Genomic DNA, 22218 nt, shown 5'->3' on the forward strand with positions numbered 1-22218 from the left:
AAATATTAAAGAAACAAAATAATAGAAAAGAGAAAAAACACAAAAAATGAGGAAAAACATACTAAAGAAACAAAATAATAAAAAAGAGAAAAGACACAAAAAAGAAGGGAAAAAAATATTAAAGAAACAAAATAATAAAAAAGAGCAAAGACACAAAAAAAAAGGAAAAACATACTAAAGAAACAAAATAATAAAAAAGAGAAAAGACACAAAAAAGAAGGAAAAACGTACTAAAGAAACAAAATAATAAAAAAGAGAAAAGACACAAAAAAGAAGGGAAAAAAATATTAAAGGAACGAAATAATAAAAAAAAGAAAAGACAAAAGGAAGGGAAAAAAATACTAAAGAAACAAAATAATAAAATAGAGAAAAAACACAAAAAAGAAGGGAAAAAAATATTAAAGAAACAAAATAATAGAAAAGAGAAAAAACACAAAAAATGAGGAAAAACATACTAAAGAAACAAAATAATAAAAAAGAGAAAAGACACAAAAAAGAAGGAAAAACGTACTAAAGAAACAAAATAATAAAAAAGAGAAAAGACACAAAAAAGGAGGGAAAAACGTACTAAAGATACAAAATAATAAAAAAGAGAAAAGACACAAAAAAGAAGGGAAAAACGTACTAAAGATACAAAATAATAAAAAAGAGAAAAGACACAAAAAAGAAGGGAAAAAAATATTAAAGAAACAAAATAATAAAAAAGAGCAAAGACACAAAAAAGGAGGAAAAACATACTAAAGAAATAAAATAATAAAAAAGAGAAAAGACACAAAAAAGAAGGAAAAACATACTAAAGAAACAAAATAATAAAAAAGAGAAAAGACACAAAAAAAGAAGGAAAAAAATATTAAAGGAACGAAATAATAAAAAAGAGAAAAGACACAAAAAAGAAGGGAAAAAAATATTAAAGAAACAAAATAATAAAAAAGAGAAAAGACACAAAAAAGAAGGAAAAACGTACTAAAGAAACAAAATAATAAAAAAGAGAAAAGACACAAAAAAGAAGGGAAAAAAATATTAAAGAAACAAAATAATAAAAAAGAGAAAAGACACAAAAAAGAAGGAAAAACGTACTAAAGAAACAAAATAATAAAAAAGAGAAAAGACACAAAAAAGAAGGAAAAACGTACTAAAGAAACAAAATAATAAAAAAGAGGAAAGACACAAAAAAGAAGGGAAAAACGTACTAAAGAAACAAAATAATAAAAAAGAGAAAAGACACAAAAAAGAAGGAAAAACGTACTAAAGAAACAAAATAATAAAAAAGAGAAAAGACACAAAAAAGAAGGAAAAACATACTAAAGAAACAAAATAATACAAAAGAGAAAAGACACAAAAAAGAAGGGAAAAACGTACTAAAGAAACAAAATAATAAAAAAGAGAAAAGACAAAAAAGAAGGGAAAAAAATATTAAAGAAACAAAATAATAAAAAAGAGAAAAGACACAAAAAAGAAGGGAAAAACGTACTAAAGAAACAAAATAATAAAAAAGAGAAAAGACACAAAAAAGAAGGGAAAAAAATATTAAAGAAACAAAATAATAAAAAAGAGCAAAGACACAAAAAAGGAGGAAAAACATACTAAAGAAACAAAATAATAAAAAAGAGAAAAGACACAAAAAAGAAGGAAAAACGTACTAAAGAAACAAAATAATAAAAAAGAGAAAAGACACAAAAAAGAAGGGAAAAAAATATTAAAGAAACAAAATAATAAAAAAGAGCAAAGACACAAAAAAGGAGGAAAAACATACTAAAGAAACAAAATAATAAAAAAGAGAAAAGACACAAAAAAGAAGGAAAAACGTACTAAAGAAACAAAATAATAAAAAAGAGAAAAGACACAAAAAAGAAGGGAAAAAAATATTAAAGGAACGAAATAATAAAAAAAGAAAAGACACAAAAAAGAAGGAAAAAAATATTAAAGAAACAAAATAATAAAAAAGAGAAAAGACACAAAAAAGAAGGGAAAAAAATATTAAAGAAACAAAATAATAAAAAAGAGAAAAGACACAAAAAAGAAGGAAAAACGTACTAAAGAAACAAAATAATAAAAAAGAGAAAAGACACAAAAAAGAAGGAAAAACGTACTAAAGAAACAAAATAATAAAAAAGAGGAAAGACACAAAAAAGAAGGAAAAACGTACTAAAGAAACAAAATAATAAAAAAGAGAAAAGACACAAAAAAGAAGGGAAAAAAATATTAAAGAAACAAAATAATAAAAAAGAGCAAAGACACAAAAAAAAAGGAAAAACATACTAAAGAAACAAAATAATAAAAAAGAGAAAAGACACAAAAAAGAAGGAAAAACGTACTAAAGAAACAAAATAATAAAAAAGAGAAAAGACACAAAAAAGAAGGGAAAAAAATATTAAAGGAACGAAATAATAAAAAAAAGAAAAGACAAAAGGAAGGGAAAAAAATACTAAAGAAACAAAATAATAAAATAGAGAAAAAACACAAAAAAGAAGGGAAAAAAATATTAAAGAAACAAAATAATAGAAAAGAGAAAAAACACAAAAAATGAGGAAAAACATACTAAAGAAACAAAATAATAAAAAAGAGAAAAGACACAAAAAAGAAGGAAAAACGTACTAAAGAAACAAAATAATAAAAAAGAGAAAAGACACAAAAAAGAAGGAAAAACGTACTAAAGAAACAAAATAATAAAAAAGAGGAAAGACACAAAAAAGAAGGAAAAACGTACTAAAGAAACAAAATAATAAAAAAGAGAAAAGACACAAAAAAGAAGGGAAAAAAATATTAAAGAAACAAAATAATAAAAAAGAGCAAAGACACAAAAAAAAAGGAAAAACATACTAAAGAAACAAAATAATAAAAAAGAGAAAAGACACAAAAAAGAAGGAAAAACGTACTAAAGAAACAAAATAATAAAAAAGAGAAAAGACACAAAAAAGAAGGGAAAAAAATATTAAAGGAACGAAATAATAAAAAAAAGAAAAGACAAAAGGAAGGGAAAAAAATACTAAAGAAACAAAATAATAAAATAGAGAAAAAACACAAAAAAGAAGGGAAAAAAATATTAAAGAAACAAAATAATAGAAAAGAGAAAAGACACAAAAAAGAAGGAAAAAAATATTAAAGAAACAAAATAATAAAAAAGAGAAAAGACACAAAAAAGAAGGGAAAAAAATATTAAAGAAACAAAATAATAAAAAAGAGAAAAGACACAAAAAAGAAGGAAAAACGTACTAAAGAAACAAAATAATAAAAAAGAGAAAAGACACAAAAAAGAAGGGAAAAAAATATTAAAGAAACAAAATAATAAAAAAGAGCAAAGACACAAAAAAGGAGGAAACACATACTAAAGAAACAAAATAATAAAAAAGAGAAAAGACACAAAAAAGAAGGAAAAACGTACTAAAGAAACAAAATAATAAAAAAGAGAAAAGACACAAAAAAGAAGGGAAAAAAATATTAAAGGAACGAAATAATAAAAAAAGAAAAGACACAAAAAAGAAGGAAAAAAATATTAAAGAAACAAAATAATAAAAAAGAGAAAAGACACAAAAAAGAAGGGAAAAAAATATTAAAGAAACAAAATAATAAAAAAGAGAAAAGACACAAAAAAGAAGGAAAAACGTACTAAAGAAACAAAATAATAAAAAAGAGAAAAGACACAAAAAAGAAGGAAAAACGTACTAAAGAAACAAAATAATAAAAAAGAGGAAAGACACAAAAAAGAAGGGAAAAACGTACTAAAGAAACAAAATAATAAAAAAGAGAAAAGACACAAAAAAGAAGGAAAAACGTACTAAAGAAACAAAATAATAAAAAAGAGAAAAGACACAAAAAAGAAGGAAAAACATACTAAAGAAACAAAATAATACAAAAGAGAAAAGACACAAAAAAGAAGGGAAAAACGTACTAAAGAAACAAAATAATAAAAAAGAGAAAAGACACAAAAAAGAAGGGAAAAAAATATTAAAGAAACAAAATAATAAAAAAGAGCAAAGACACAAAAAAGGAGGAAACACATACTAAAGAAACAAAATAATAAAAAAGAGAAAAGACACAAAAAAGAAGGAAAAACGTACTAAAGAAACAAAATAATAAAAAAGAGAAAAGACACAAAAAAGAAGGGAAAAAAATATTAAAGGAACGAAATAATAAAAAAAGAAAAGACACAAAAAAGAAGGAAAAAAATATTAAAGAAACAAAATAATAAAAAAGAGAAAAGACACAAAAAAGAAGGGAAAAAAATATTAAAGAAACAAAATAATAAAAAAGAGAAAAGACACAAAAAAGAAGGAAAAACGTACTAAAGAAACAAAATAATAAAAAAGAGAAAAGACACAAAAAAGAAGGAAAAACGTACTAAAGAAACAAAATAATAAAAAAGAGGAAAGACACAAAAAAGAAGGGAAAAACGTACTAAAGAAACAAAATAATAAAAAAGAGAAAAGACACAAAAAAGAAGGAAAAACGTACTAAAGAAACAAAATAATAAAAAAGAGAAAAGACACAAAAAAGAAGGAAAAACATACTAAAGAAACAAAATAATACAAAAGAGAAAAGACACAAAAAAGAAGGGAAAAACGTACTAAAGAAACAAAATAATAAAAAAGAGAAAAGACACAAAAAAGAAGGGAAAAAAATATTAAAGAAACAAAATAATAAAAAAGAGCAAAGACACAAAAAAGGAGGAAAAACATACTAAAGAAACAAAATAATAAAAAAGAGAAAAGACACAAAAAAGAAGGAAAAACGTACTAAAGAAACAAAATAATAAAAAAGAGAAAAGACACAAAAAAGAAGGGAAAAAAATATTAAAGGAACGAAATAATAAAAAAAGAAAAGACACAAAAAAGAAGGAAAAAAATATTAAAGAAACAAAATAATAAAAAAGAGAAAAGACACAAAAAAGAAGGGAAAAAAATATTAAAGAAACAAAATAATAAAAAAGAGAAAAGACACAAAAAAGAAGGAAAAACGTACTAAAGAAACAAAATAATAAAAAAGAGAAAAGACACAAAAAAGAAGGAAAAACGTACTAAAGAAACAAAATAATAAAAAAGAGGAAAGACACAAAAAAGAAGGGAAAAACGTACTAAAGAAACAAAATAATAAAAAAGAGAAAAGACACAAAAAAGAAGGAAAAACGTACTAAAGAAACAAAATAATAAAAAAGAGAAAAGACACAAAAAAGAAGGAAAAACATACTAAAGAAACAAAATAATACAAAAGAGAAAAGACACAAAAAAGAAGGGAAAAAAATATTAAAGGAACGAAATAATAAAAAAAGAAAAGACACAAAAAAGAAGGAAAAAAATATTAAAGAAACAAAATAATAAAAAAGAGAAAAGACACAAAAAAGAAGGGAAAAAAATATTAAAGAAACAAAATAATAAAAAAGAGAAAAGACACAAAAAAGAAGGAAAAACGTACTAAAGAAACAAAATAATAAAAATGAGAAAAGACACAAAAAAGAAGGAAAAACGTACTAAAGAAACAAAATAATAAAAAAGAGGAAAGACACAAAAAAGAAGGGAAAAACGTACTAAAGAAACAAAATAATAAAAAAGAGAAAAGACACAAAAAAGAAGGGAAAAAAATATTAAAGAAACAAAATAATAAAAAAGAGCAAAGACACAAAAAAGGAGGAAAAACATACTAAAGAAACAAAATAATAAAAAAGAGAAAAGACACAAAAAAGAAGGAAAAACGTACTAAAGAAACAAAATAATAAAAAAGAGAAGACACAAAAAAGAAGGGAAAAAAATATTAAAGAAACAAAATAATAAAAAAGAGCAAAGACACAAAAAAGGAGGAAAAACATACTAAAGAAACAAAATAATAAAAAAGAGAAAAGACACAAAAAAGAAGGAAAAACGTACTAAAGAAACAAAATAATAAAAAAGAGAAAAGACACAAAAAAGAAGGGAAAAAAATATTAAAGGAACGAAATAATAAAAAAAAGAAAAGACAAAAAAGAAGGGAAAAAAATATTAAAGAAACAAAATAATAAAAAAGAGAAAAGACACAAAAAAGAAGGAAAAACGTACTAAAGAAACAAAATAATAAAAAAGAGAAAAGACACAAAAAAGAAGGAAAAACGTACTAAAGAAACAAAATAATAAAAAAGAGAAAAGACACAAAAAAGAAGGGAAAAACGTACTAAAGAAACAAAATAATAAAAAAGAGAAAAGACACAAAAAAGAAGGGAAAAAAATATTAAAGAAACAAAATAATAAAAAAGAGAAAAGACACAAAAAAAGAAGGAAAAACGTACTAAAGAAACAAAATAATAATAAAAAAGAAAGAAAAATATTAAGTAAACAATATAATGAAAAAAAGAAAAAAATATTAAGGAAGTAAAATAATAAAAGAAAGAAAAGACACCAAAAACCAAAAAAATAATAGGGAAGCAAATTTCTGTTATGGTACTTTAGGTGTTAAAAAGCCAGCGGCACTGCAGAATGCGACGCATTAGCTCTTATAAGAGAAAATAGTAGTGAACGTGTTAATGGATTGACTAGATGTAGGAATTGATCTTATCAATCGTAAACAGAAACTAATTTTACCATTTAAACCATTCGATTGCCCATGTCACACATCTGTGACATAATTCACGTTTGCATTGCACACATATGAACATATATGTGATGCGTGAGAACAAATGTGCTAAAAAATCTTGCTACTCTATTTTTGGAAAATAATAAAGCACAATATTAAAAAAAGAAGTGTGTTTCTGTGAGTTTACTTTTATACAGGATATTAGTTTGACAAACTTTAGGAGATGATTGCTAACAATATTGTTGATGAAATGTTCCATGACGGAGATACAGGGTGACTTACACAAGTTTTTGCAAAACACCGGATTTTAGATATCAAGTAGGTAGTTGCAAGTTCATGTTTTAGCTAAAATAAAACACAGAAATTCTTCATCTTCTCATTTATTCATAACATAGAAAAATTAACTCCCACAGGGGATTTCGCTACACTCTTAATTACATCAGCAGAATAATCGTCACCAAGTTTTGATAAGCATATTCGAGAATTCACCCTTTCGAATAGCCCATCTCCGAAAGATGGCTGACAGCAAACATTGCCGTTTTTTATTTTAGTGGTAAAATTGTTTGTGATAACAATCTGTAAAAATAGTCAATGTTATCTTGGTACAAGCAAGAAAAAGTTATAATCGTACATTTCACCACGGCCAGCAACATTTTTTAATATAATTCGTTGTGCAGAAAAAGCCCTTTTACTTATACATACACAGCCAAATTTTGGGGAAATTTTCTACACGTTTCAATATAGCAAACGCATTTGAATAATATATTACAATTAGTGCCTTTTTTCTAAGTCAGATTATGTAAATTGTTTTAAATGATCAAGAATTTTTGATGCAGCAATTTTATTTAAAGAACAATTTCAACAATTAAGTGTTTCGTATTTGTGACACATTTGTATATCTTCGAGTCGTAAATATTAACAGACATTTTTGCTCATATATTTTATCGGGACAAATGCATCATATCAATTTACTACCGGATAAATTTTCCGAGCATCAATAAAAGCGTAGTTTTTATAGCGATAAAAAAAAACAGTTTTTATCAGTTGGACTTTGGTAGGTCTTTTACTTTTATGCAAGACAATGATCCGAAACCTTCCGCACATCTAGCGAAAGAATGGCTATTATATAACGTTAAGAACACTCTAAATCACCCATCCCAATCGCCGGATCCAAATCCGATTGAGCCTTTGTGAGGAACACTTAGAGCAGAAAAAAAACCGATAAAATATTAATTATTTATCGTTCGAACAATTTCGTTAATAATAGTTTAGTTGTATGAGATCGCTCGGAGAATTTTTTGTATAAAAAGTTGAACGTTTTAGAGAAAAGTTTACCTAAAATTGAAATTTCTTGATTATTATTGTCAATGGACCAACAAATATTCCACTAGTTAGATTGTTCCATATTTTGCTAATAAAATTGTTTTTCTTGCCTCTAAACCTCTATGCATTCATGGGATAATTAACCGTGCTGAAATTTTTTGTATCACTGTATGTATATGTACTTGTTAAGACTCATACCGTATAAAATCAATGGATTATTTCCGCCATAATGAGTAGCCGCGGTGAAATGTCTTGAACTGACAAAGTACCCTGGACATTCTTATACTTACGGCAAATTTTAACTTGACCGCCAAAAGTTGCAAGCTATCCAAAAGCTTATATGCAAAAGTTAGCCTTTCCATGGAATCTCTTATTTTTTTTAAAGGCAAGTAGATGCTATCTATTATCAAAAGTTTTACCTGGAACATGATGTTACGAAAAGCCCCTTACATTTAGATGAAAAATGACCTTACATTTTTTCCAACCAAAAACCGTTCTAAAAATAATACTGTGGAGAGAACTTCTGTCACAGTTTGAACGTTAAATACGAAAATGTTCTTCAATATTTCTTCATCGCTGTTTAAATGGCCGAGATTCTCTGGTTGAACGTTTAACGTTTCTACTAATAAAGATCGAATTTCTTTCACGCGTCCAGGGGAAAAATTTTTGTTTGTATTCAGATAAACAACTTGTCCTTCTAAGCCTCCCACAGACTTTGGTGCTTGAACGGTAATGCATAGCTGGAAGCTGAAGCAAAAAATTTAAACTTAGATAGGATTCATCTTTTTTACTGTAAATATTAAATAGGTATCTCGGTTATCGTTAAAGTTGGGGTAACCCAAACATTTATTTTCTCTTTATGTGAAGTGAAATTCTCATGGTTAACCATTTATAAGTATTATATAGGTAAGCCTTGTAATTTCCACGTACCAAATTTGGGTTTTTCCAGAACCAGGAAATCCTGCTATTTCAGTGATTTTGCCAAAGACAATTTCATCTTTTAAAACAGTATCAAGTTTTTTATTGAAAGTTAAAATGGAGTGAGTTAACAATTCTTCTTCTAACAAGTCGATAGCAGACACGTGAGGAGCCTTGTAAAATTTAATATTAAGCGCGTTTAGTTCCAAATCATTTAAATCCGTCACACGCAGCTTTCCAGATATTTTTAATTTTTTAATGGTTTCTAATTGTAAATTTAAACTTGATATGTGTTGGTCCATTTCTATCTCAGTTTTTACACAGTTCTCGAAATTAGGCGGCCATAATTACGCAGAAAAACCTTCAATGAAAGTAATACTAGTTTGCTAGATAACCTGTATTCCAAAAATGCTTTGTTACTGAGATACAATGTTAAATTAGACTTTTTTTAGATTTATGTTACATGTCGTTTAGTTATTGAGATATCAAGTTAATACGTTAGATATATGCCATTCTATAGAATTTATACACGATATTTTTTGGAAGTTAGAATCTATTTTACGCACTCGAACTTTTTCTCGTACGACACTGTTCTATTTAAATCCTTTTTTACACTTTATTTGATCGTTAATTTGATTATACGATCATTAAGTACGAAACTAAAAAAAAAATTAATATAACATAAAAACTACAAAAAGATATGCACACAAATAAACTAAATAGCAAATAGCAAAACAAAAAGGAAATTATACCCATATAGCTTAGTACCTAGAATAGTACTAGCCGTTGGCCATGCATGCAGCTGCCAAGCTACGAAACAGAATGGCAACAGCGCCGATCCTCAAATCGCCCTCCTTATGTCACCATTGTGCTTACGAAAAACGGATGAATGTCGATGATAATTAGATTTTGAATATAAATTAGCACTTACTCTAAGCACTACCTTCAGCAATGCGAGAGTGTAAACGAAAACAAATACCGAAGTAAATTTCATATTTCAACGACATTATTTCTTTTGATTACATTCGTACAGCGCGCAACCACCCATTGCCATCAAGTAATAACGATGTCAGTGCAACAGGAGTACTAGGAGTAAGACCTTGTTAATCTTGCAATTATACAAACGCTTTTTCCCATTAGGCACCTGTCAATGACAGTTGCCTTTCTGTCAAAACAAAAAACAAGTATAAACGTCAAAGGAGAAACAAAATTAAATGGACAAATTCGAGTTGGTTGTCGTTTGGTGTTGAATTGAGTGTAATAGTTTGTCAGAAAAGTCGATCCAAATTCATAATTTTGTTGGACGATATATACAAATGAAACCTAATAAACAAGTACTCTTATTTTTATTTCCATAAGTGACCTGTTTTGAACCCCTCCAAAAGAATGGCCTCTGGCGATACTATAGAAACTATTCAAGTTCTAAGCTCAAATTCAGCATTAAATATGAACAATTCCAAGGAGCCTCCCGGAATTTATGAAAGTGGAGCTGCAGGTGAATCGGACGGTAAGTAATTTGCGATATTAAAGAGCAATTCAAATTCATGATATGCACAACATCCATTGTTGCATTTAATTTTAGGTCAAATGTTCATATATGTAAAAAATAATTTTACCTTGAAACATTTGTTGAGATAGATTTTATATTTTCCATTTCTTGGTTTCGTTCTTGGATATTTATTTTGTTAACATGTAGTTCTTAAAAATAGGCTCTTCCTGGGTCATCTAAATTAGAGTATTTTCAAAATTATTTCCTCAAGCCCCAGTTGTTTAAAAGGTATATGGCATTCAAGGTTCACATATTTTAATATATCACATGGATTTTAATTTGTGGAGATAATTTTTTTTGTTTTTGAAGAAGTGGGTGTCAAAGTTTAAATAAAAAAATTGTTGTTTCATTAACTAAGTAAATTGTTTAGTATATTAAAATCATTGAGTACCAGTGTGCCACTGTTTTTTCCTTATTTTTGATATATTTTTTTAGATTAAACAATTATAACATGAAAAATACAATTTTATTGCTCCTCAATTTTCTAATGTCCCATTTAATTTTTTCCTAATCCCATAAGTCCAGTTCTATAGGTCTAGTGGTGTTTGAAGAATTAATCTGTATGTAATTCATTTTTTGAATGCAGACCCTATTACTAGGACAGTTTTTATTATATTGAAAGTCCCTACAGACAACTTTTTGTTAGCCTGCAGTTTAATTAGTTGCTTAAAACTATTAACGAACAGCTGATAAATACATAACCATGATTGTGCAGGCTAATGACTAAGTTTGAAAATCAGGAATTTTTCAGAGAATGATCTTGGTTAATTACATTTTTTGACCATTTTGAGGGCTATTTAATCTAAAAACCCTTTTACATAGGAAGAAAATTACTAGCACTTTAATATCCCAGTTAATAATTTTGATTCTTTTTTTAAATAGCAATACTGAACAAGTTACAAAAAGCTTACAATACCAAAGTACAAATCTTCACAACTTGTTAGTCAAAACCTGATTTATGTTTTTTATTTTGAATTTAAAATTTTTTGCAAGTGTTAATATTTATAAATATCCTGTGCACCCAATACCTATATACAGGTTGGTACAAATTCTCTGTGTGTTAGAGAGAGTTAGTTAAATTGAGGTAAAGCTGCGCATTTTTTGCTGAATACTTTGTTAAAGAGAAATGTAAAATTTTCCAATTACTTCTGGAGATATCCAAAAAAAACTGAAAGGATTACATATAACAGTTTGTTTTTTATATTACATCAAATTTATTTTTTTAAATACGGACCTGGATTGTTTATTACATCAATTAGTAAATTTTGCCCTGACAAAGGTTTCAATTTTTTTAAAAATAGAACAGTCGGTTTTAGCGTTGAATTACAAGAAAACGTAAGTATTTGATTTTCACAGTACACGACATTGTTTCTTGTCTCTGGGGCGACTTAAATTCCTATTTCAAAATGTACTTTTAAAACGAACTAAAAATTTGATATTATTAATATTTATTACTTATGTCAATTAAATACTAGAAATGCGTTTGAAATGTATCTTAAAAAAATTCTGAACGTCGACTACTACACTTAATACGAAAAAGTGTTCATTATTAGATGGGCGGTTAAGATAAGATGGAATATTCCAAAAAAAAACGAAACAAATTTGGAAGTAAAATTAGCGAACAAGACAGAGAATGGGTATTAAAAGAGATAAAAAATAATATAAATAAATAATTAAAATGAAATATTTTAACACAACATATTTTACACAAACAAAAACTTTAAGTAAATAATAACTTTGTATCTATTTGACAAATAATCAAAAATTGAATGAGCCAATGGTACACCATGTGCTCAAAACATGGAAGATATTATAGTGTCATTAAACGTTATAAAATCTATGGATCATAGCAACTGCTCCCCAGTAATTCAGAAAAAAGATTAAATTATTGCTTGTGGTGGAAATGGCAAATTGATAGAGGTGGAGATTTTGTGGTGGATTTTGTAGAAAACATTTTGTGCTCCGATAAATGTAAGTTTATTGTGGCTTTTTCAATTAAAAGTATGAGCATGTTTAGAGCTTTGAAAATCCCAAGGTCAATAGGGAAATAAGGAAAAAATGTCTGATATTTCTCTGGGCACACTACATCGAATCTGATTGCAGCAAGACGGGGAACCCCCACAATACAAGGGGCATTTGAATTTCCTTAATTTAGGAATTTCCTCAAAGATGAATTGGAAATGGTGGCTTTATCGCTTATCCAACGCTATCGCCTGACCTTTCCATGTTAGATTTCTATTTGTGCGGGGCGTTGAAAAATGCCAACCATGAAACCGAGGTAAATACTTTAAAAGAAGTAAACATTTGCATCAGAAATGCTTTTCACGTGACTCGAAGTTCTGTGCAAAGAGTAGTAAATAAAATAGCTAAAGATATCGGCAAGTGTATTCATGTTAATGGTAATCTTTTTGAATATTTAAACAAGTAAAGTAAATTTTTTGTGAGTTTTTAAATAATGTTAAAAGTAAGGTTGAAGTTGTTAAAAAAGATCCAGGCCCGTATTTAAAAAAGAAATTCAATTGGGTGTCTAAAATCGATGCAATTTTGAAAAGACTGTAAATATTTCTTAAAGCTCATCATTTTTTGCCAAGTGTAATATATGGTTACATTTGACAAAATGTACTGATTGATGAAATAAAAAATTCAGGTCCATAATAAAAAAAAATTAAAGTTGATGACATTATTTGAAAAACGAAATGTCGTAACTGAAAAATAAAGTTAGTTTCTTGAGCAACGCAAAAAAGTGCTCTTTGTTTTTTAAAATGATTAGCCGTAAAGTAGTGAAAAAATAAAAAAGAAGTTGTGTTTTTTTCTGAATATCTCCGGAAGTAATCGAACAATATTACGTTTCTTTTTAATAAAATATTCAGCAACAAAATGCGCAACTTTGCCTCCATTTAACGAACTCCACTATTTATAGATGCTCAGATAACAAAGCTAATACTTTGACCTCGTAACACTGTGTATACAGGATGTCTCATTAACTATTTATTCTTCATCTAATTCCTTTACTTTTAACATTCTAAAAATGGTTCAAACGAAGACCTCCCTTCGTTTTAAGAGTTAAACTCAAAAATGGCCTCGTTGTTCACCCCCTCACATAACATAAATTTTCTTATTTTAAGTGAAATTTTCGATTGTTTTTTCCATTTTTGGATTTTTCGTTAAATTTTAAGATCAGTTTATATGAGGTGTCTTACCTTTGAAATGTACAATTTAGAGTTATTCCGCAAAATTTGACAATTTTAACAGGTGGAAAGTCCCACGAAACTCGGTGTTGTTTCCTAACTGCTGTGAATTTCGGAATTGGCCTCTTAGAGCTAAGAAGGACCTAATAAGCTACGTTTTGATGAATTTTAATTTCGAAAAGTCTTTCACAATTCTCGATATACACATTTGAATTTACCCGATTTCGAACATAAATAACTTGTTTATTTAAAATGTTCAAAAATTTCAAACATGACTCTCTCTACGACTAGCTGTTTCCCAGTTCCAGAAAATTAATTCCTTTTGTGGGTTAAGACTAAATGTTGACGTGCACAAATTTTGATATTTCAACAAAAAAAAAAGAAAATTGACAATGATTTGAAAAATTTTAGAATATATTTTTTGTACAGTTTAATGTTTGTATTGGTCAAAATGCTTTGCAACATTGTTTATTCTCAAAAAGGGAAACAGGATATACTTCAAATATATTTTAAATTTGATAAATAATTCAAAAGAAGTATTAGAATGTATCGCGAAAGATTTCTTGATCGTTTCACACCTACATTTTTAAATTCTGGGTACGAAGCAGTCGAAAAAATTGGGACATTCCATTTGAAATAAATAAGTTTTTGACGTTTGGAATATCGTAAATTCGAAGATGTATTTCGACGGTTGTGGAAGACTTTTTTCAAATTTAAATGCATTCAAACATAGCTTATTAGGTGCTCTCTTAGCTCTAAAAGGCAAATTCGGAAATTCGTAGCGTTTAGGAAACAACGCCGATTTTCGTGGGACTTTGCAGCTGCCAAAATTTTCAAATTTTACCGGAATAACTCGAGAACAGGAAATTTTAAAGATAAGACAGCTTACATAAACTGACCTTAAAGTTTAACGAGAAATAAAAAAATTAAGGTTCCATTTTTAAAACAACAAAATTTATGTCGTGTGCAGGGAAACTGATAATCAGGAGAATGGCAATGAGGTAATTTTTAAGTTTAACTCTTAAAATGAAGGGTGGGTCCTCGTTTCAATATTTTTTGTAATGTCAAAAATGAAAAAAGTAGATGGGAGGGTAAAATGTTAATGGGACATCGTGCATATGTATGTATATACCATTCACCTTCGTATTATGACATATAAAGAATTTAAATATAATTATAATAATTTCTTTTTCAGATAAGGACAATATTTCAACATTGAATAAGAGTTTTCAAGATGTAAGTTTTTTATGGATTTTTTTTTTATCAAATAAAGTAAAGTACCCAAGTGTAAAATCTCAGTTAATCAATTAATGAGTGATCATTTTGCTGTATCAGGAATTATTAGTTATTATTTATCTTGAACAGCTAATCCGCTTTATTTTTGAGCATGCAAAACGTACAAATGAAAGAAATAAATATTACAATCAAATCATAATAATATAAAAAATAGAATGTAATATCTTATTAATCGATGTTATTGTTCTTGTTGATACAAAAAAAGTGAAATGTGTAGCTTCATTTGTCTATGCTTTTGTAAACAGCAAAGTTAACACCGATGAAATCTAAATTCTGACAATGATAATTTGTTCAAGAGGGTAATGCCTGAAGCTATTACACCTACCAATTGCATGAATGTCCAAATGATCTATCGAAAAATCAATTCTAAGGGCCAAGATCAATTGCTAATATTCAAATTAATTCGTGGTAATTTTACTTGGATCGTAATTTTAGTTTAGTTTTTTGATTAGCAGAGAATTCATAATTTAGTTTAATTGGTGATTTCCTAAACACCCTATATATATATATATATATATATACGTTTTTAAAACAAAAATTTAATAGGAAGCCCACAATGGGCCACATTTTCAACTGCAATTTTCAAAAAACCAGCAAATTGTACAGGGTGTTCTAAAACTAACGCTAAATTTGTACACCTTGTAACTGTTATTACGTATTAAATATGGAACAATTACATAAATGTTAAGAATTTCTCTGAAGACATTCAAATTCCGCCTATTCTGACGATCAACTGTTTTGAATAAATGTCTGTTCTCCGTGTCATAATAATGAAAATTATTACAATTTATCAAACCGTTATTATGAAAAGTTGCTTCGTCTATGAATAAAACGAAATCGAAAAAACTAAAGTTCTCTCTGGAAAGTTCGAGTATCCAGTATCAAGTCTACAATCGAAATCCGCGCCATATAAATGTTGATGAAGTGGGATATGAAGCGGCCGGAAATTAAAATTATTTAAGACCCGCCTTACACTAGTGCGACTTATACCGGTTTCTTTGGCAATTTTTCTAGAACTTATATTGGGATTCTCTTCAATTGATTTTAATATCAGAAATTGGTTTGCTTCCATATCGGTCACAAGTCTTTTCGTTTTGTTTTACATAATTAACATTACCCGATATGCGAAAACTCTTCAATAACCTTTGAAATATCCGTTTATCTGGATGTCTTTGATCCGGATGCTTTTGGGCTTAAACTCTTGATGCCAAAAGGCAGTTTTGTTGGCATTCTCTTATCACTATAATCATGTCAATTCGTTCTATTACTGAATATGAAAACATCTTTCCAGTTAAAATTTTTTAACATTTTGAATAAACAAATTACTTTTAACTAAATATGACAGACCTAAACAAGATGGAAACGTAACTTAATGTCAAGATTCCTTGGATATTTTGGCAATTTTATATGATATAATGTTGAAACAGAGTACTTAGATATTTTTCTAAAAACGTATGGTTTTGTGAAAATGAGTAGAGATAGGTATAGGGGACTCCAATGATAATCAGTACATATGTAAATTTGGCATCTAACAGCAGCACAAAATACCAAGTGTCCCATTTAAATTAAAGAAGTTATAGCAGGGAAAGTTGCACAAATTGAACGCTACTTTTAGAACACCTTGTAGAATTTGCTGGCCTTTTGAAAATTGCAGTACAAAATTTGATTTGTTGTTGGCTTCCTATTAAAATTTCGTTTTAAAAAGTTAAGTACGGGATGAAATATTGGATGTTGCAAATTATGTTGCATTTTCACAAAAACTGAATTATTTCAAAAACTGCTAGAGTTAGATACCATAAACCTTAATCAAACTTAATTTTATTTTAATGGTTGAAGTGAAAAATGATAAAATATATAGGAGGTCCCATTGAAAATAATGCAGCTTTGATCAATTTTACGTGTGTTTGGGACACTTTGTATACTTTGAAAATAATTTTTAAATCTCTTGGCTTTGCCATTATATTCCGAGGCGTTATTCATGGCCCACCCTATATACATATATATGGTAGACTTTTTTCCCTGAAGTCTGCAACGATTTTCACTGGATTTTAACATTGTAGTAAAACAATGAAAATTCCTCCGATACAGCGCGGAAAAGATACATGGAAAATTGTAGATTAGTTAATTTTAATATGTTACTTTGTATTTTCTTTCATTTTTCATTAGGCTAGTGGTGAAAATAAAGCAATTTCAAATGCGGCAAGAGCAAGGGCCGAGAGGGATCGGGAGAAAGATAGAAAAATTGGACACCGAAGAGTGGGGGTGGGCGGCGAAATTACCTATAAGAAAATCCAGTCCACCCAAATTATGGGATCTATACAACTGGGTAAGTGAGAATTAATATGAGGCATGAAAATTTACATAACTACCTAAGGTGTCTAATTAGAATAAGGATAAGATACACTTACATGTTGATGGGACAAAGTTAAAATTTTAAAAACTAGTATGAGGAAAGATCGTTTATGTCAAAGTTTTTAATTAAAATTTTTAAATTAGTTTATACATATCCTAAGACCAATTCTCAAATTCGGTTTGATTTAACTATAGATATATGACTGATATTGTGGTACGATTTACAGCATTTTTATTAATTTTTTTTTTGGGGGAATGAAAAACTTTTATCGTTTCTTTCGTATTTATTTTCTTTTGCTAATGACCTATAGGTCTTAAAAATATCCGCAAATCAATAAAAATTCATAGGATGGGTTATTTACATAAATTAATCTATCCACTTTTTTCCTGCATACTAGTCGCATCAATTAATTTCGGGTTTTAAGTATATAGATTTAAAACAGTGCTACTTGTCTTAAAGAGTAAAATGGTTAGATATAAACGTATTAATAAACGATTGGAATTGCCAGTGATAATGTGTTATTATTTTTTACATTTATATTTTCAAATGCTTTATACGTTAACTAGATCCTAAACGACTCCGAAAGTTAACTCTCCCTGTACAGCAGATTTCCTCGTGACTTCCAGTTCGATTTCACATATCCCCATTAATTCTATAATTTACAACTATGTTGTAATTTATGACATGTTACATGCGAAATTGGTAACAACATACATATAAGGTAGTAAAGTGAAATAAGCAATAAATATTTAAGATGCGTATTCGAGAATATGAATATGTTTTTACAAAAAAATTGACAGAAAATGAATCACTTTTCAGAAGAACGTATTAACATCATAGACACGGTGATAAACTATTAGAGATAAGCGTTTCGCAATTTTTTACGTTTTGAGCTTATTAAATTCATTAACTTCCCTTATCGCTTTTGATAATGCGAGATTACGTTATTGGATAAATCTTGCGTTAGTAGAATGCCAGCTAATCAAACTCAATCAATTTACACATTTATCGCCTTTCAATGATGCTTTAATGGTTATATTCAGTAGTTTTCATAATGTACTTTGAATCAGGATACCTTCCTCGAACTATTTCTTGTATGAGCTTTGTGAACCATCAATCCAATTTGAACAAGAAAATTCAAACAGGTGTGTTTTGTATCAGTTGCATTATATTACTTGTTTGGTGAGGATTCCAGAAACGGTAATATGTAATATATGATTTTTCTAACTCGCTTATTTTCGTTTGAAATTCGAGTTTGCTTTGGACTCGTGTTATATTTTTAAAATTGCAATATTAATTTTGCAACAGATCGTGTTAAGTAATAAACTGAATTATTGCGGATCAGTTGCCTGCAACTCTTGAAACATTTAAACGGGAAATGCTGTAATCGTTGATATCGAGTCGATTGCTTTTTGGTGTTCTGAAGGGATGAAGTGGATTAATTAGAGGTATCCACAGAATTGCATTTATATTGAGGCTTAAGGAGGATGAGGATTTCCTCGTTTCGTGCTATATTACAATTAAACGAATTTGTTTTTTCGTTTAGACACAACGCATTAATCTTTTCATTATTTCCTTGTATTTTCATTAGCTCTTTGTATAATTGCTTATATTATTGTCTTTATTTTTGTGCGTACTGGTTACGTAATTTTTTTGAAATCTGTAGTTATGATTGAAAATCTACCAGTTTCCTCCAACTCTTTGTCGGGGTTTCCGTAAACGGCTTTTTCTCACAATACGACCCTGATGCAATAAAAAAATCTTCAACAGAACCTTCGAAATCAAAAATATACCATAAAAAACGCTGATTACAAAAACAGACCGGTATTATCAGATCATTTGTGTATTTAACAATTCATAACATGCGAATGCTCAGAGAATTTTCCAAGGCGGGTTAGACAATTAAACTGAAACATTGCAAAATTGTTTACTTGCTAATTGTTCACATTTAAATTCATTGTTGGGTGACGCATGATCAAGGCACTACATGAATTGATGATATATTAGCATTGGAATTTACGATTCATTATTTACATTCTACGTTTGTCGACATTATTGGGTATTTTTTAATTTTGTAGAATATTATAAATTGGGTTCATTGATCGTTTTTGCTATTTGTGTTAAAAAATTAATTGTTCGTGTTATTTCCGCTTATAGAAGCTTTTTGTACTTCCCTTTTTCTGACGTTAATAACTCTGTTATACCGTTATGATTTTAAGCAAACTTGTCTAAGTAACCTTTTGGATTACAACGATTATACATGGTGCAATTACAGAAATCAGGGTGTTGTTACATTCCTTGTTAGATGACACAGATCAATGAAAAAACTTGTATATATGTATTGTGGCTGCATTTTAAAGGTCACTTTCTGTTATTCTATAATCAAAAACAACCATGAACCTTGTTTTTAGCCAAAGAGTCATTTGAGTTTTTATGACTATTTAAGCGACAGGTTTTTTTTTCTGTTTAATGATTCGGATTAGGAGGAACAAGCAAATTAAATATCGCTACTTGGTGCATAATTATCAAAGTTACGTAGTTTCTTGTACTATTAAACGCCTATATTAGGTAGTTAGAATTTTAAACAGCCAATACGCCCTTATGGACAATATTACATATGTGCGGAAAGGCTTTAAATTCCTAGTTCAGTGATTTTAAAAGTATTAATTTTTAGCTTATCTTTTTTTTATAATGTAACTTTTTAAAGTTTGTTTTTATATTTGTAAACACAACCTTCATCCATACATTTACTAGATTTATCCCATTTTTGCATACAATAAAGATATGAAAAAAGGAACATGTTCGTAAAATCAGTATTTAATTTTATTCTTATTTTCGAACTTAGTGAATAAATAAACTATTTTTTCTATGATTAATTAGGTGAGAAAAATAAGAATCCCGTAAAAACCTGGGCAGAAAATTTGTGTTGTTTATGTTGGGATGTCATTAGTATTTGTGTATTATGTGAAAATTGAATAGGGTGAAAATTTCATATTTTGAACTTCTTTTTGTTGCATAAGAAAAGGAAGATTCTACAACTCCACGTATGTTTTCGCACAACGTTTGATTTTTTTTACGCGGGCTTCACACATAATTAACCAACAGTTATATAAAATGAACAAATGCGTCACGGTAATTTTCCTTAAACATTCTTTCATTATTCAAAATGATTATGTATTTGTTAAAATTATTTTTGGACTTTAGATGTTGGGTTAAACTTCTTCTTAGCCAGTATTTATAGCTTACTAAGAATGGCATTTTACTTATATATAAAATTATTTCAATACTCAGGGTTTCAGAAATCATTTTTTTTCTCCTATGTATATTTTGTTATGTTTGTTAGCACTTGTGGTGTAGTCAAAAATGTATTTTTTGTTGTTGTTCTTTTGAAAGATCAATCGATAAAATAGAAACTCGTTTTTGTCAGTCATTAGTAAGGTTTCTAGTAAATTCCACGGTTTCAAATAATCTCTTGTGTAGGGCTTAAGTACACTTCCCACCCCTTTTTATTCAGTCGTGTAGTACAAATTTTGTTTAATCTTTCCACACCTCCCACGTCTTTGAAAAATAAGGGTTGAAATGTCTGAAATGTGGCTTGTCAATAAAAGCACTCTTGCAGTGAAGTAATTGGGTTGGGTCGACCGTTAAATTATCCGCGTAATTAATGTACTAAGATGTAGGTGTAACTTTTCTTTATTGTCTTGGGAAAATATGAAATAAAGTTTCATAGATTACCTTATTGTTTTTGAAACCCGCCTTTAATAGTAAGGTTTGAAAGGGTTTAAAATGATAATTTTTATGTCTGGAATTATTTGTTTTTCAGGGTTCAAATTGCCACAACAAATTTTTTGTGCATTTACGTACACTTCCGGACAAAGGTTTGGATACACTTGTTTAATCATGAATAACTGTTTATCAATTGTGTTTACCAATTACTAAATATGACTATTTATTTATTTTATGTTAATATTTAATGTTTACACTTAAAAACAGACAAAAAATCCGCTCAATACTTCGTGACTACTCGAATCGGTATATCAAGAATAAAAAAAGGCCTTTCTTCGCTTATCAGAAATAAGGAATTTACCGTTCACCTGCTACTTTTATAATCCACGTTCAAAGTAACTGTGGTTGTTTACATCTGAATAGATCTGAAAGAACATTTGAAAATATTGCCACGTGTGCTCAAGTGCGGAACACGTCGAAACCTTTCTAGAAAATTCGTGGACAAATTCTTTAACAATCCATTGGTTTAAAAAAATTTAAATGGCAAAAAGGATTGAAATTAGTGTCGAAAAACGAAGTGCAATAATCACTTTGTAAGGCGAAAGATTTTCATATCGCCAAATTCCTAAAAGAGTGAAAGTTTCCCTCAAAGGTGTACAATTAACAATTAATCGATTCAATCAGACGGGCAGTTTTCGTGATCGCCCTCGTAGTGGACGGCAAAAAGTTACCACCCCATAAGAAGATACCCATGTTATTGTTACCAGCAAAAGAAATAAGCGATTAACAGCACCAGAAATCCGAGCAACTTTGAAAAGTACCCGGCTAAGCCTCGTATCGTGAACAACAGCAAAAAGAAGACTGAGACGAGGGGAATTAAAGGGATGCATTGCTGTGAAGAGACCGTTGTATACATTGGCAAATCAAGGAAATCGCAATTAGACTATTGAATAATGGAAAAATGTGCTATGGACGGACGAATCAAAATTGTAGATCTTTAGAAATCGTCGATGAATTTTCGTCAGAAGAAGGTCATCTAAGAAAATGACTCCGCAGTGTTTGGTGCCAACCGTAAAGCACGGGGGTGGTTCATTCATCATTGTATGGGTATGTTTCTCGGGGCACGATGTCGGCAATTTCGTCAAAATCTAAGAAATTTTTAACGAGCAATATAAGAAAATCCTTCTCGAAAATGCCATCCCATCGCGGTGCCGACTTATTGGGCATGGGCTCGTCTTTCAGCATAATAATCCCAAGCACACTTCTTGCCTCTGTTGAACCTATTTGGAAGAGAAATAGATTGCTGGAACGTTAGAGAAGATGATTTG

At 28.5% G+C, this 22218-nt stretch overlaps 2 protein-coding genes across 15 annotated transcripts in view; one reads left to right on the forward strand and one right to left on the reverse strand.

Moving 5' to 3' along the window:
• Window positions 1–6901: 6901 nt before the first annotated feature.
• spn-D (spindle D) lies at window positions 6902–9512 on the reverse strand. 2 transcript variants are annotated; one of them, XM_066283346.1, is made up of 5 exons: window positions 9345–9512; window positions 8791–9139; window positions 8334–8607; window positions 8151–8279; window positions 6902–7113 (listed from the first exon to the last, which is right to left on the reverse strand). In XM_066283346.1, exons 2-5 carry the CDS (start codon window positions 9078–9080, stop codon window positions 6922–6924), a joined length of 885 nt encoding a protein of 294 aa, XP_066139443.1. In that variant the 5' UTR covers window positions 9081–9139; window positions 9345–9512; the 3' UTR covers window positions 6902–6921. The 2 variants fall into 2 exon arrangements, with proteins under 2 accessions (XP_066139443.1, XP_066139442.1); XM_066283345.1 differs by having other exon boundaries at window positions 8791–9512.
• A 330-nt stretch (window positions 9513–9842) lies between these two features.
• PIP5K59B (Phosphatidylinositol 4-phosphate 5-kinase 59B) overlaps window positions 9843–22218 on the forward strand; it is a 48876-nt gene continuing 36500 nt past the window's right edge. For 11 of the 13 annotated variants that reach the window (XM_066283332.1, XM_066283333.1, XM_066283335.1 and 8 more), the window contains exons 1-3: window positions 9843–10285; window positions 14711–14751; window positions 16978–17137. In XM_066283332.1, the coding sequence (XP_066139429.1) occupies window positions 10165–10285; window positions 14711–14751; window positions 16978–17137 (322 nt within the window). In that variant the 5' untranslated portion in view covers window positions 9843–10164. Of the gene's footprint in view, window positions 10286–14710; window positions 14752–16977; window positions 17138–18157; window positions 18365–22218 lie in introns of those variants that run through there. The other 2 variants (XM_066283339.1, XM_066283343.1) reach the window with 2 other exon arrangements.

Source organism: Euwallacea fornicatus, chromosome 6 (assembly GCF_040115645.1).
Source record: "Euwallacea fornicatus isolate EFF26 chromosome 6, ASM4011564v1, whole genome shotgun sequence".
NCBI lineage: Eukaryota > Metazoa > Arthropoda > Insecta > Coleoptera > Curculionidae > Euwallacea > Euwallacea fornicatus.